Source organism: Mesoplodon bidens (genome assembly GCF_964165515.1).
Source record: "Mesoplodon bidens genome assembly, chromosome: 3".
Classification (NCBI taxonomy): Eukaryota; Metazoa; Chordata; class Mammalia; order Artiodactyla; family Ziphiidae; genus Mesoplodon; species Mesoplodon bidens.
This window is the reverse complement of record NC_138178.1, coordinates 10,330,624-10,346,936: the sequence shown is the minus strand read 5'-3', so window position 1 is coordinate 10,346,936 and position 16,313 is coordinate 10,330,624. Positions and strand designations below refer to the sequence as shown.

The 16,313-nt window shown below is 39.4% G+C and overlaps 1 protein-coding gene across 3 annotated transcripts in view; it reads left to right on the top strand.

The window, feature by feature from the left end:
* Window positions 1-16,313, top strand: part of LOC308614543 (myosin-IIIa) — a 129,593-nt gene that overhangs the window by 25,837 nt on the left and 87,443 nt on the right. For all 3 annotated transcript variants that reach the window (XM_081228990.1, XM_081228991.1, XM_081228992.1), the window contains 2 exons: window positions 6,781-6,885; window positions 7,484-7,583. In XM_081228990.1, the coding sequence (XP_081085116.1) occupies window positions 6,781-6,885; window positions 7,484-7,583 (205 nt within the window). The remainder of the gene's footprint in view (window positions 1-6,780; window positions 6,886-7,483; window positions 7,584-16,313) is intronic.

The following is a 16,313-nucleotide window of genomic DNA, read 5'->3' as shown; positions in this document are numbered from 1 at the left end:
AAATGCTGAAGCAACCACTAAAAATAAAATGAAAAAGTACAGTTAATAAGCCTATAGAGGACAAAATGAAATACTACAAATATTAGTTGTGTTCTTAAATGTTACTTCATTTGCTGTACATCCTTACAATTTCCAAAGACTTTAACTCATTGTTTATTTTTATAATTTTCACCAGTTATACTGGGGAATGAGTCCACAGAGTTCTTCACACTGTCATTCTGGGGAAAAAAATGAATCCTATGAAATCTTTAAGAAAGAAATAATCAGTCTCGTTGACTCATTTATGAGGGCAACATTATACTGACAAAAGAAGACAAAGATATTACAAGAAAAGAAAATATATTCTGACATTTCACATGAACACATTTGGAAAAAATCTTTCTCAAAATATTAACAAATTGAATCCAGTAATATATAAAAACGTTAATATGTTATGAGTGAATGGGATTGATCCCAGGAATGCAGTTTTATTAAAACATTAAAATAAGTTTGTTAAACATTAAAATTTATTGCATCATAATTCACTGTATTAATGGAATCAAAGAGGAAAAAATCAATAAAAACGTGTCAAAATTCAACACCCATTTGTGATAAACAATCTCAGCGCTCTAGGAATAGATGGAAATTTCACCTAACAAAGTGCATCTACCCAATTTCTTATAAAGTGTGCAAAAAAAATTTGGACTCTTTGCAAAAGCATATATATAATATGTTTAATATCTTTATTTTGGGGGGAAATTCAAATTAAAACCACAATGAAGCTATAGTACACACCCACTAAAATGACTAAAATTTAAAAGACTTATAATACCCAGTATTGGTGAGGTTGTGGAGCAAATTGAACTTTTACACATTACTTCAGCAGTGTGAAATGGTGCAGTTACTCAGAAAGCAATACAGCCGAGTCTTACAACATTACACCCACAGTTACCAAAAACTTCACGTGTAGGTGTTTGCTAAAAATTGGTTTCTATAAAAAGACTGAAACGCTTTTATAAAATGAGCAAAGTAAAAACTAGAATGAGTGTTAGAAAATGAGAGTTTTTGCTTTTGTGGCCTCACATGGGATATGGTCAGACTAAGCGAAGCGTCTTAGAGCATTCTTAGAATAAACAAAAAGCAATGAAAAACAGCAAAAGTCAGAAATGCCAACTGCAGAAGTCAGTAGTCCTTTTCCAGAAATTCGAGTAAAAATCTCATATCTCTCCTAACACAGTGAAGACAGAATACATTTTGAAAACTTATAAAAGCTGTCTTTGGAAGTGAGTTGTAATGATCTGTTCAGAGAATATCATCCCTTTTGATTTAGGTTATTGGTTTTTTTTTCATGTTTGACTACAGCCTAGGGAGAGAATTCATTCTCACTGTTGCTCTGTTCTTTCATTAGTGTAGCTCTGGCTTAAGAAAATTATACTTCAATTTTGTTCAGTGAAAGAACATTAAGGCCCTGTTATAGCATTGTGCTGTGAAGCTACACTTCAGGGTTTTCTGGTCTCCTATTACAAATCCCCCTTTTAACCTATCTTGGTGATTTAAGAATTGCATAGGGTTAACATGATGCAATTCATTCCTCTGGGTGTAGTTCTTTTTAAATGGAAACATAACGGTCATTTTCATTTTTTATGATCTATTGCTTAATTCAGCATTTGCATTTCCTTTAATATATTCTAATCCTTCACATTCATTTAAAAACAAATGTACTAAAGTAATTTTTTTTACTTTATTCATATATTAAAGGCATTTTATGCTAATTGAACAAAAGTAAATTTCATCCTAGAGCATATTTGAAATGTTGCTAATTCTGAACGAGGATTTAGAATATCCATGGTGATATCTCATCTTGGGCATCTTTAGGAAGAGGTCAACCACAAGTTAACTTGTGGTTTATTGACATTTGCTCCCTATGGTCTGTTTAATAATTTCTTTTTCGTTTTAATCTACCTCTTCTTGAAGTTTCATTCAAAAGACCCCTTTTCATTCTGAAAATTAAACCACTGTTTTTGCTTAGGCGGCAGCCAAATAGTAGAATAATTAGTTTCTAAGAAGACCCTGTAAAGGGTCTGACATAACTTGGAGTAATTTTGTATGCTCCTTCATTGTTAGTTTAGGACCTTTTCGAATATTCTTGATGTTAGCAGCTAGATTTTTAAAAATTAATAGATTTTATTTTTTTGAACAGGTTTAGGTTTATGGAAAAAATGAGTGGAAAGTTCAAAGAGTTTCCATAAATCACCCTCACTAAGCTTTCCCTATTATTAACATCTTGCATTGGTATGGTACATTTGTTACAGTTGATGAGACAATAATGATACATTATTATTAACTAAAGTCCATAGTTTACATTAGGGATAATTCTCTGTGTTGTACATTTCACAGATATTTTAAAGACTTTATTTTTTAGCATAGTTTTAGAGTCACAGAAAAATTGAGAGGGAGGTACAGAGATTTCTCATATGTCCCCTGCCCTCACACATGCATAGACTCCCCCATTCTCTACATTTCTTATCAGAGTGGTACATTTGTTACAATTGATGAACCTACATTGACACATCAGTACCATCCAAGGTCCACAGTTTACATTAGGGTTCACTCTTGGTGGTATACTTTTTATGGATTTTGACAAATAAATAATGACCTGTATCCACCATTACAATATCATATAGACTTGTTTCACTGCCCTAAAAAATCCTCTGTGCTCCATCTGGTCATTCTTCCCTTTCTCTTCCCTGAACCCTATTAATCATTGATCTTTTTACAGTATCCATAGTCTTGCCTTTTCCAGAATGTCATATAGTTGGAATCATACAGTATGTAGCATTTTCAAATTGCCTTCTTTCACTTAACAATATGCATTTAAGATTCCCCTATTCCTTGTGTTGGTAACTAGGTTTTAAACTCAATTCAGAGTCATATTTTCTGTTTCCTGGGCACCTTTGAATAATAGAAAAGTGTTCTGTAACAATTGTATAATCCATACCTAACACATGTACAAAAATTAACTCAAAATGGATTATAGACCTACCTATATGTGGAACCTAAAACTATAAAACTTCCTGAAGGAATTATAGAAGAAAAAATTTTTGACCTTGGGTTAGGCAAACATTTTCTTGATATGACATAAAAAACACTTTCTGTAAAAGTTTTAACATGATAAATTTAGAACTTCTGCCTTTCAAAAGACACTTAAAATAAAAGGTCAAGCCACAAACTGGGAGAAAGGACTTGTATTCAACATATATAAAGAACTCTTAAAACTCAATAATAAAAAAAAAATTAAAAATGAACCAAAAATTTGAACACTTCACCAAAGAAAGTAAATGGATAGCAAATACATACATGAAAAGATGGTCAATGAAATTAGTCATTAGACAAACTCAAATCAATATCACATGAGATCCATTTAGAGTGGCTTTTTAAAAAGTCACAATGTCAACTGCTGACAAGGATGTGGAGCAGCTGGAACTCTTGTTCACTGCTAGTGGGAATGCAGAATGGTACAGCCACTTTGGGAACTAGTTTAGCAAATACCTAGAAGGTCAAACATATGACCGATAGGACCCAACAATTCCCAACAGCAATGAAAACCATATTCATGGAAAAGCCTATTATGCAAATGTTTACAGTGGTTTTGCTCATAATTGCCAAAAACTGGAAACAACTCAAAGGTCTTTCAATTAATGAATGGATAAACAAACAGTGGTTTATCTATTCAGTGGAATACTCAGCATTAAAGAAGGAATGACTAACATTAAAATAGCATTAAAGAAGGAATGTACAGCAACAAAGATGAATCTCAGATTCATGGTGCCAAATCAAAGGAGCTAGACTTAATGGACTACACACCTTATGACTCAATCTGCATGACATTTCTGCGAAGACAAAATCATAGGGGCAGAAAAGAGATTAGTGCTTGCCAGGGGCTGAGGGAGAGGTTTGACTACAAAGAGACAGGAGGGTAGATTTTTGTGTGATGGACTTGTTCTATATCTTGACTGTGGTTGTGGTTACATGACTAATATATTTGTCAGTACTCAGAATTGTATGCTAAATTGGATGAATTTTATTGTATGTAAATTATGCCTCAATATACCTTACTTAAAAAAAAACTAAAGTGTATATCACAAAGAATCCTGTATTCTCAACTTTACTAGTTGGGGAAAATAACTATGTCAAAGAAATTTTGATACCAGAAAGTGGTATTTGAGCTTCTTAGTGCAAACTCTATGATCACATTAGTTCTTTTTCCAATTATTATCTTATTTCCTGCACACTTCTTTTTTTTTTTAAATTTATTTATTTATTTATGGCTGTGTTGGGTTTTCATTGCTGCATGTGGGCTTTCTCTAGTTGTGGTGAGCAGGGGCTACTCTTCGTTGCAGTGCACGGGCTTCACATTGCGATGGCTTCCCTTGTTGCAGAGCACAGGCTCTAGGCACGAGGCCTCAGTAGTTGTGGCTCGCAGGCTCTAGAGCACAGGCTCAGCAGTTTTGGCACACAGGCCCAGTTGCTCTGCGGCATGTGGGATCTTCCCGGACCAGGGCTCGAACCCATGTCCTCTGCATTAGCAGGTGGATTCTTAACCACTGCCCCACCAGGGAAGCCTCGTCCTGCACATTTCTTTATGGCTCCTTTATTCTCCCTGTAAGATCCTAGCTGTTTACTCTTGAATTAACGTAATAGTCAATCACAGAAGATGCAGCAAAGAGGCCACACTTTGGAGACATAGGAAAAGCCACTCAGTTACCCTGTAATGAATTTTGGAAATTTAAAAACTGGCCCTAAAACGTGGTTCTTTTAAATAAGTGCTCTGCAGTTTAAAGGACTCAATGTCTTTTCAGTCAATTTTCTTAAATTAATTAATTTATGTTTATTTTTTTTGGCTGTGTTGGGTCTTCGTTTCTGTGCGAGGGCTTTCTCCAGTTGCGGCAAGCAGGGGCCACTCTTCATCGCGGTGCGTGGGCCTCTCACTGTCACGGCCTCTCCCGTTGTGGAGCACAGGCTCCAGACGCGCAGGCTCAGTAGTTGTGGTTCACAGGCTTAGTTGCTCTGCGGCACGTGGGATCTTCCCAGACCAGGGCTCGAACCCGTGTCCCCTGCATTGGCAGGCAGATTCTTAACCACTGCACCACCTGGGAGGCCCTCTTTTCAGTCAATTTTGAATAATTTTGTGAACCAATCTTGCTGGGCCACAGAGGAGGCAATGTGACCCTGTATTCTGCTGTCAGGACAGCACACTCTTCTTCTTATCCAGTTAAAAGGTGTTCCCTTTTCTGCAGAAGAACATGCTGGTTTGGGAGTGCTAGGGCTGCAGCGATTCCTATTGAAGATGAAAGTTTTCTTTGAATGTAGAAAGACACCAGTTATAAAAGGAGTTGCATCTAAGTGTTCATTTGTGAGTTCGTGTTTAGATTTTAAACACACTTACAAAAACAATACTACGCATGATGGCTAGATTGACCAGCCAGCCCAGACCTCCTTTTGGGGGATCATGACATGTCATGATTAAATGTAAGGCTAGACTCTAAAGTCAGGCTGTCCAAGTTGAGGTCTTCACTCTGTCACTACTGTGTGATCTTTTCCAAGTTACCTTAACATTTTGTGCCTCACTTTCCCAATCCTTAGTATGGAGATGCTAATAATTCCTACTTCACAGAGTGGTGAGATACACAGATAATGCATGTAAATGGATTAGAAATGTGCTAGCTTAAAGAATGTACCCAACACAGCTGTTATTATCTAATCTATAATGTATCAGAAGTGTTCAGGCATCCAATAAAATCTAATCACTGTGTTAGAAAAAAGTTTGAGAGAAAATGTGTTCAGTATTTTAGATGAGGGTGTCAGGAATACACTTCCTCTCACCTTTGTTCTCTACCTCCATTTAGGTCAGTAGAGTCAGGGAAATGCCAAGCTCTTAGTTTGCAGGCACTGAGGTGTCAGAGGAGGCCCCATAGTTCAGGGTAAGGGCAAGGAGACCATGGACTAGAGCCCTGGGAGGAGAGACACAGCTGACAGCAAAGGCTAATGGATCAGACCTTAGGGGATCATGGGGTCAAAGCTTTGTTGGGACCATTTACCTAGTTATCTCCCCTCTCATGTTCCACTGCTAATGTCAGTGTTTCTCTCTTCTGAGAATATACAGCCCCTTTGAAAGTTTACTGTGGGACTTCATGTTACCTAACTTCAGAGAAAACTGGATGTGAAAAATTCCCCTACCATGCCCCTCCCTCTTGTTTTCCTCTAAGATTCCTCTACTCTTGGGAGGTGTGGAGAGAGGAAGCTAGGGAACATGACACGTAAAACAGTTTTCGAAAATAGTATTTGTAACCCTTACTTCAGCACACTCTGAAGTTTTACCAGAAGGGAGGTATTTTTTTAAATTAATGCACATATGAAACAGTATATAGCCATGGATTGAGGTCACATTGCACTATTAATTAAACTAACAGGAATCAAGAATGCTTTTAAGCCCTAGATCTTAAAATTTGAGATTAATTTATAGAATCATAATTCTTATCCTTAAATTTAAAAGCCAAGCCCAATGCTTCTCCAGATTCTCTTCTAAAAAATAATTCATATGGAAAATGTGTTCCAATAATTAACTGTACACTAGTACAAGTTTATATCTTCATTTCATTTATGAAACCATAAAATGATGGGAATAATTGTTTGAAACAAAAAATTAGAACAGTTTTTTCAATCGTTTTGAGAAAACCTTTTATAGCAAGTACTTAAAATGTCGTATCATTTTATTATCTATCTTGAAATATTCTTTTATAGCTGTGCAACGGAGGATCAGTGACAGATCTTGTGAAAGGATTTCTGAAGAAGGGCAAAAGAATGAGTGAGCCCATCATTGCCTATATTTTACGTGAAGCGCTGTTGGTAAGGCGGTTTAAATTGTTCATGCATTAATTAGGAGGCAGTTCCAGTTAAAGAAAAAGTGAGGATCCTATTTTTAGCAAAACATCACTACATTAGTATTTATCGATGCAAGAGTAAGATGCAAAATGTGAAATGTTTAGCAGAACTAATTCCTTTTTTCCATTAGAGATCTACCCTCCTTGTGTCAACAGAGACCTGAGTTTTGATCTCCTAGGTATATTTCTGAGATTATAGCAAAGGTAGATAATGTGTATTTTTACTACTAGTTAGGTTTTTATTTGCCATTATTTATTTATTTATTCCTTTAACAGCCCTTATTTCAAATGAGTGTATAGAATGTTTTCTTCTGTTGTGATCAGCACATTTTAAATAAACTGTTTGCTAAGGGCTAAGGAGTATGCACTGGTTTTTTGAATTTTTATATAGTCCAAAGTGGAAATGATATACTTTGATTTGACTAACTCAATGTGAAACATTTAAGAACCTTTGTTAATTTTAACATGTGTTTCCTATTGCTTTTGTATAAATGCATCCATCTGAAAAATGTGTTTTTGATGCTTTCTTTAAAAGTCACTATGTATTTATTTCCCTCTTCTAGGGACTTCAGCATTTGCATAACAACAAAACTATCCACCGTGATATAAAAGGAAATAACATCCTATTAACCATCGAAGGCGGAGTTAAACTCGTAGATTTTGGTAGGTTTTGTTTGAAATGCATGGATTTGGGCCGCAAAATGACGCGTATGATGTGATTTGATCATTTTCCGTCAGCCTTGCTTTTGTAGGCATTGAAAGAGAAAAAAACAGTATCTCACTGAGGTAGGAAAGTTGCAGAGATTTTTAAAAATTTGGCAAATGAGAGATTCCCAGAAGAAAGAGTGACTTCTTTCAAGTCAGCCATCGTGTGCCTGTAACACTCCTGCAGCAGTATGTGTGGTTGATTCTCTGAAATAGACGGGCTCCAAATAATCACACTAAGTCTAAATGGTAAGCCCACGGCCCTTACTATTGATTGCTTTCCTGATGGGCAGGTGCCCAAACCCAGGATTCTGAGACATGAGGGGAAATCTTCAGATGTCTCTGGGAAAACGTTTTCCCTCCTAAGAGGGCAGCACAAGTAAAGATGGTCTCTTTCTTGCCTGGGACCTTCTGTGTCTTATTGAGTTGCCTGCAGCCACCCTGTTCTATCCTGAGGTGTCCCATCCCAAGTGGAAAGGTAGCCCTGCGAGACGGGAAGAAGGAGGGTCCTTGGTGACATAATCCAGCTACTAAATCAACTGACTTTGAAACCTCCCCTATCTCTGGACCTTCTGTCATGTGAGATAACACATTTCCATATTGACTGAGCCAGTTGGGAGTGTCGGTGTCAGAGCCAGAGGCACTGTCGCTGACACCTCTGCTCCTCCTTCTCCAGTTATGACAGTGGTGTCTCCCCCGTCTCACTGGGTCCCCACTAACACACGACACCCGTGAGAGTGGGCAGCATTATTCTAGGACATCTCAGTATCCTTGTAATCCTCCCCTGCCTGCACTCAGGCTGGGTAAGGTGTCTCCCCTTGTGCTTCTGTACCCTGTATACTTCTCCATTTCTGTGTTTATCACATAAGATTATAATGGTCTATTTGGTCTTTATATGTAGATAAAGATACTTAGGCTCACAGATAGACAGGGTCATTAAGAGGTGGGACTATGGGGCTTCCCTGGTGGCGCAGTGGTTGAGAGTCCACCTGCCGATGCAGGGGACACGGGTTCGTGCCCCGGTCTGGGAAGATCCCACATGCCGCGGAGCGGCTGGGCCCGTGAGCCATGGCCGCTGAACCTGCGTGTCCGGAGCCCATGCTCCACAACGGGAGAGGCCACAGCAGTGAGAGGCCCGCGTACCACAAAAAAAAAAAAAAAAAAAAAGAGGTGGGACTATGTCATCTTCTATTTTGTAGGCCTAATACTTTGGGAATAGTAGTTCAGTGAGTAATAGTTGAATGAATGAGTGACTCTTCCTTCATTTTGCATTTTGGAAAATGAAGCTTAAGGAAAGTTATCGACTCACTTTAGAAATTAATTGTTTTAATCCCAGCATGTAGCTCTTTAGTGGTCTGGCTTCACCCAGGCATGAACTTCAGAGCATCTAGACAGGAACAGTTGAATAGCGTATCTTTCAAACAACCGCGTATTTTTTCCCTCAGCTGAGCATTTGAAAACTACGGAGCAGCACTGAGCTTGGCAATGAGTTCCTGATTAATAACTGGGATGCAGCTAGTGTGTGTTACTAGTTGAGTTCAGAGCTGTGCATTTGAACAATCTGTCTGGGTTAGGATACTAATGAGAACTTGTGCCTGAAATTCTAAAAAACAACAACGAAACACTCTTCACTGCTCCATGGACAGAGCCATGACTCTCTTCAGACAATAATTTTGGCTCCAGTCTTAACAGACCCAAATGGAGAACTTAATATTTAACTCGAGATCTCATAATTCTCTTGCTCTAAAAAATGGCTACAATATGTATAGCCCAGATGAAAATTATTAAAACAAATGTAAGTAAACATCTTCTTCAGTCACAAAATAAAGAGAACTTGATAAACGAGTAGCTCTGAGAAAGGCAACTTCCTGGGACACCCTCCAAAGTAATCCAGAGTAAAAACATACACCTAGATAATAAATAAAGTGACCTTTAGTATGATATCTTTAGAAAGTAGTCATAATTTAGAAAGCTGACAAAATGAGAGCTTTGGTTTTATATTAATTAACTTAAGACTTTGCTGTCAGCAACAATTAGAAAAGAGGGTCAGTTGCCTATTAAATGTGTTCCTGGTGTCTGATACTAAAGTGCTATTATTTGCATATAAAAGGATGCTTATATTTCTATTCTCCATGGTAAGAGAACATGGATTCAATTCACCTAAGATGGTTTAAGGTTTCCATATGAATTAAAACCCGAGGATGGAGGTTCATACATAGTGAAACTTCTCAAGGGCATAAGGAATACAGTGTACTAAGCCACCAACTGCAGAACCAAACTGAAAATCAGGATCCTCAGTTTATGTTTAAATCAGATTTTCAGAGAGTGCCACAGCTGGGAGTAAAGGAGTTTAGAATATATTTTTATTTGGATTTCTCACCTCATAAAATGTGCAGTAGGCTCATTACTGGGTATTGGAGATCCGTACTTGGATGGCTGCCAGTCCTCTAAATGCTCAAATGGAACCCCACCATCTCATCCATTCCCGGAAATCTGCTTCATATCAAGAGTTTCTTAGTTGTCTTAGAAAAAGTCCTCAGTATCTATTTTGTTGCTCAAGCTAGAAATCTTAGCTTATCCTTGAGCTTTCCTTTGTCTTCACCACCCACATCTACAATGAGTCACAAGGCTCTGTCTCTGTTATAAGTTCCCAGACTCCATCTTTATCTCTCTGCCCTGGTCCTCACCACCGTCTCTGACCTGGGCTCCTGCAGCTACACTTTACTAACCCCCCTGCAGCCAGTCTCATTCCTCTCCTTCCAGACCATTCCCCACACTGCAGCTCTGGCTCAGCTGAGCCTGCCACTCTCTTGCTCAATATTTTGTCAGTGGTTTGTCAGCCGTCCTTGGGGAGGACCATGCCTTGTGATCCTCTCCACTGGCCCAGAGTAAGCACTGAAGGATTAACAGCTTTTTTTGCCCCTTGGTGCACAGCAGGGACCCCCTCTTCCTATTACCTGTGAGCCAGGTCACCTTCTTTCAGTCTCTTAAATGTACCACCCTCTTTCTCAGTCAGGGCTCTTACGCATGTGTCGGAGGAAGTTCTTCGAAATTGGTTAACATGCTCTTCTCTTGCTTGTCCAAGAATGTGACCTTCACCCCAGTCTGCCAGAAGCATCTCTCTGTTTGGGGGTGAGGTTAAGATTTGTTCCAGAAGGAATGCAAGAAAATGTCTGAGGTCATATTAAAAAATAGAAATGTGTAGCAAGACCCGGGTTATCTCTTGAGAAAGATCTGTCTGAATTGCTTTATCTTCTCTTTAGCTTATGGAGAGGGAAATTCCAGGGATCCATCATAGGGTTTTGCATAAGAGAGAACAGAAAGAAGAGGGAAACCCTTTCCAGTTCTCGGGTAATTGTGGAAAGGTGAAACAGAGAAACGGAGAAACAGAGAAACAGAGGCAGGACAGTGAGATGAGCTTTTAAAAAGTGAAGGTGACAACGAGGGTGGAAAGGAACTCTTACGCTCACTCTTCTCACCACCATCATTCCGAGTCCCAGACAAAGTCCCTGCAGAGTCTGCGCCAGTCCAGACTGGGGTGATCGCATCGTCCTGACGTAGAGGTGTAGAGTGATTAGGTACAGGAAGCACTCCAGCTAAGCTTCTCCAAACCCCTACCTTCTGCTCCCGTTAACCCCCAAATAGCTGCAAATCTGGCTGGGGAGTTTCTAGAGGGGGTTGCTCAGGATGGGCGGTGCGGGGCAGAGCCCAGATCACCTGGGCCAGGTCTGAAGAGGAGTCACAGCCAGACCTCAGAGTGTTGTCAGCCCCAGCTGAAGCCAACCTGAGCTTTCATCTGCCAGGAGGCTCTACACAGCTAGCCCTGCCTGCATGAGAAGAGGCTACAGGCTCACTGGATGCAGACCCCATCAGGAGGGCCAGGGGGCCCCTAGCAGGCAGGCAGACAAAGGAACATGACCCCAGAGACCGACCACACCCGAGGACCCTCCCTCTTCTCCCCACCACAGGGTCTTATAAGCCATCCCTCATCCTGTACAGACAGTACCGTCTTCAGGAGAGAAGGAGGGGCGCCATCTGAGAGGTGGAGCAAGCGCTTTCATTCAGCAGAGACTGAGCTCTTCCTAAAAGGACTTACGGTTTGGATCTGACTAAGCTTTACTCCTCCCAGCCAGTGGGTAGGGACATAGGAGAGCCCATAATAGTTAGAGGCAAAATGAAGCAATCACAATGACAACTTTCTTTATGTATCTAGGATTTATGTCATTGAATTTTGTGACTGGTTACAAACATGATGCTTTCCCTGCATGGAAGCCTCCCCTCACCCCTGCACCCATCTAACTTCTGTCTGCCTGGCTGAGAACTTCCCCAACACCCTATCCTTTCTTTTTTAAAAAGATTTTATTTTGGGCTTCCCTGGTGGCGCAGTGGTTGAGAGTCCGCCTGCCGATGCAGGGGACACGGGTTCGTGCCCCGGTCTGGGAGGATCCCACATGCCGCGGAGCGGCTGGGCCCGTGAGCCATGGCTGCTGAGCCTGCGCGTATGGAGCCTGTGCTCCGCAATGGGAGAGTCCAGGACAGTGAGAGGTCCACGTACCGCAAAAAAAAAAAAAGATTTTATTTTATATTGGCGTATAGTTGATTAACAATGCTGTGTTAGTTTCAGGTGTACAGCAAAGTGATTCAGTTATACATATACATACCTCTATTCTTTTTCAGATTCTTTTCCCATTTAGGTTATTACAGAATATTGAGGAGAGATCCTTATACTATACAGTAGGTCCTTGTTGATTATGTATTTTAAATATAGCAGTGTGTGCATGTCAATCCCAAACTGCCTAACTATCCCTCCCCCTACCCTTCCCCCTGGTAACCATAAGTTTGTTCTCTAAGTCTGTGAGTCTGTTTCTGTTTTGTAAACAAGTTCATTTGTATCATGTTTTTTTAGATTCCGCATATAAGCGATATCATATGATATTTGTCTTTCTCTGTCTGACTTACTTCACTTAGTCTGATAATCTCCAGGTCCATCCATGTTGCTGCAAATGACATGATTTCATTCTTTTTAATGGCTGAGTAATATTCCATTGTATATGTGCACTCTGTCTTTTCTTTAGCCAAACAGTTATCACACTTGATTGTAATCATGTGTTTAATTTGACTACCTTTGCTGCTAAGCTGTGAGCTTTGGGATGGCTCGGTCTCTGTCTGGCCTACCACTCTGTCCCTGGAACCAAGCATGGCACTGGCACACTGGAAGTGCTCAATAAATACTCTCGAATGAGTGAGTGAATGGGAGGCAGGATTTTCCATGTAATTGTGTGACCTTGAGAAGGTCACTTAAAATCTCCAGGGACATCAAGTATGAAAAACAGTCTCTACCTCATACGGTTGATCGCTGTGGAAAGTAAATGGGATGATATAGGTGAGCTACGTAGTATAATTATTGACACTTTATAATTTTAAAAATCTGAACTATTATCATGAAGTAATACTGTCACCGCGCCCCTAGCTCAGTGTTGTATACATAGTAGGTACTTGATAAATAGTAAATAAATACTTTATTTAAATATTGATAGTTGCTAAATATTGAAAATCTGAGTTCCCCAAATAGGTGCCTCTTTCTGTTTAAAAAAATAATAGCCCTTTGCTAGAGTCAATTGGATATTAACTTTAAATATCAAGCTATTTAATTACACTAAAAGTAAGATTCAGTTTGCTAATGCTAGTTATGAGTAGAGCCTTTAAGAAAACCTTTTGTTTTCTTGTTAAGTGGGCTACGCTTTTACAGAAAACCACCAGCCACCTCAGAGAATAAAAAGACAAGTGAGCTTGCAGATGTTATAAATGAAATACATTAGCAGTCACTGGTGTATGATCAATCAATAAACAACACAGCCTCCCAGGAGATAAACCCCTTTAGGCAAGTCAACTAACGTCTGAAAAAGCAGTCCTCATTTGGAATAGAAAATGAAAGAGGCTAAATTTAAAGGGCAGTACTCAGTTCTCATTTCTACAGATTTCTCTCTGGGGATCTTCATTTCTAACAGAATAGTTAACATTTCAATACCAAAGGACAGAATGTACTTCTTGTGACTTATTTAGACATCGTTCTTATGACAGAGTATTTTATGGCTTTCAAACTCTTATTACCCACATGCTCAATTTTAGACCAAATCCCCAGTGAATAATGTAGGTCAAAGAGAAGTTGTGACTTATTTATTAATAACCCACTTTTGTAGCACCCAGTGAGGCAGGCACACCTGAACTTAAAAACTATGAAGTTCCCTTCATTCCTTCCTTTCTTCCAGAATAATTCAGAACAAAAGCCATTTGGTGGGCCCGAGAAAGCATGGGAGTCGAGATGCAGCTCAGCAAGTGGTTTGGACCTGAAAGGGGTGAGGAAGGTGTCCACGCCGGGAGGGGAGGGGCAGTGGTGGCTTGGCTTGGGGCGTTGAGTCCCCGAGGAGGGGACAAAAGGAGCATTTGTCTAGGGGGATGGTGACCCCAGTCAGGTTATCAGAGCCTGAGCTGGATAAGTGCGTCTGCATAGGGGTCAAGATGGGAGACAAGGGGTTGGTTACATAAAGGGGGCTTGATACCATCTGGAAATATCCCAAGGACAATAGGAGCCAGGTTTCTTACTGTTAGAGATGAGAATTACAAATGTGGAAGGGAGAAAACTGAACCCCATGATAATGGATTGGAATGGGAGGTGTCAGTGTGCACTCATGGTTTTCAATATGTAGAGCGACATATAAAAAGAAATATAATGTGATATGTGTGTGTGTGTGTGTACAGGTTATCTGGCTATGTCCACTAAGAGAACTTGCAAGCTTGATGCCCCAAGAGCAAGCACATCAAACACCTAGCTCTCAGTTTTTAAATACAATTCTCCACTAATAGTAAGCAAGCATTCTTGGAGAAAAGCTGATTTTTAAGGCTATACAAGATAAGCCTGGAACTTAATGTGCCAAAAAGTGAGGAACTGCCCAAAGAATGATGGAGACAATGTCAAAAGGACACAGAAGCCAAATTGAAGTGATTCTCACTGACCAAATCTGGGACAGTCTGAGCATCAAAATAATGATAATAATGATGGTAACAATGATGTCCATTGAATAAAGTAGAAATCCATTAATTCATACTTTTGTACTTACACACACAAACAGATGAATGGAAAAAAGCTAAAGCTTTTCTTTACAGAAGAATGCCAACTAATGAATATAGAAGGAATAATGAAAGTTTAAAAATTATCTTTTGGCAACCATCATAGTAATAATTAATTCATCCAAAAACTTCAATGGATGCTAAACTAGTGGGTTAAGTTTTGATTAAAAATAGGACATTTAGATAGTCTCATAAAGCTCTGCATAAAATACTTAATTACAACAGAGAAGGAGAAACTTTATAGGCAAGAAGCCTGGCAGACACAGACTTAATCAAGTAAGCAAAGTGAATACAACTACTGATGTGACAAATGGAAATCACATACCACCTGATAGGTTACAAGGAGAAGACTTCCCTTCCATGATATTCCTGCCAAAAATATAATCTTGAGGGAATATCTGACAAATCCAAGTTCAGGAACATTCTACAAAATAACTAGCCTGAAATTCTAAAGAAAATATCAAGGTCATGAAGTTCAAGGAAATATTAAGGAACTCCTCCAGATTGAAGGAGACCAAAGAGACATGACAACTAAACACACCACGTGATCCTGGATTGGATCCTTTCATTGTTAAGTATATTTGGGTCAATTGATGACTTTTTTTTTTAACAAATATTTCTTTATTTTTAACATTTTATTTTATTTTATTTAAAAAATTTATTTTATTTGTTTATTTTTGGCTGTGTTGGGTCTTCGTTGCTGCACATGGGCTTTCTCTAGTTGCGGCGAGCAGGGGCTACTCTTTGTTGTGGTGTGCAGGCTTCTCATTGTGGTGGCTTCTCTTGTTGTAGAGCACGGGCTTCAGGCACGCGTGCTTCAGTAGTTGCAGCACGCGGGCTCAGTAGTTGTGGCTCACAGGCTCTAGAGCACAGGCTGTGGAGCACAGGCTTAGTAGTTGTGGCTCACAGGCTTAGTTGCTCCACGGCATGTGGGGTCTTCGGACCAGGGATCGAACTTGTGTCCCCTGCATTGGCAGGCGGATTCTCAACCACTGCACCACCAGGGAAGCCCCAACTGATGACATTAGAATGGAGCATGTAGACTAGATGGCAGAAATGGATCTGTGTTAAATTTCCTGGTTTTATTAATTGTATTGTGGGTAGGTAGGAGAATCTCCTTGTTTGTAGCAATCATACGTTGAAGTATTTGGGGGTGAAAGGGCATCATGTAGCCCACTTACATTACATGGTTTACATACTTATGTACTTAAATGGTTCAGGAAACAAAATTATTTATACTTCTCATGCCAACTTTTCTCTAAGGTTGAGATTATGCCAAAAAAATTTTTTTAACTATGGAGTAGAGTTGGAGACTTAGCACATACATCTAAAGATGTTTATGTGTATGTCTAAAGATTATATGTATACACACAGATATATCTACCAGATATATATATTTGGTAGTTGAGTGTTATGAATCTTGAAAATTTGCGAGCTAGTGCTTTATATAATGAAATGATATATTGAAAAAAGAAATTAGAGGGAAGAACCATTTTGTTTGTTTTTTCTTTTCAGTTTTGCTTTATTTATTTATTTATTTTTGGCTGTGTTGGGTCTCCG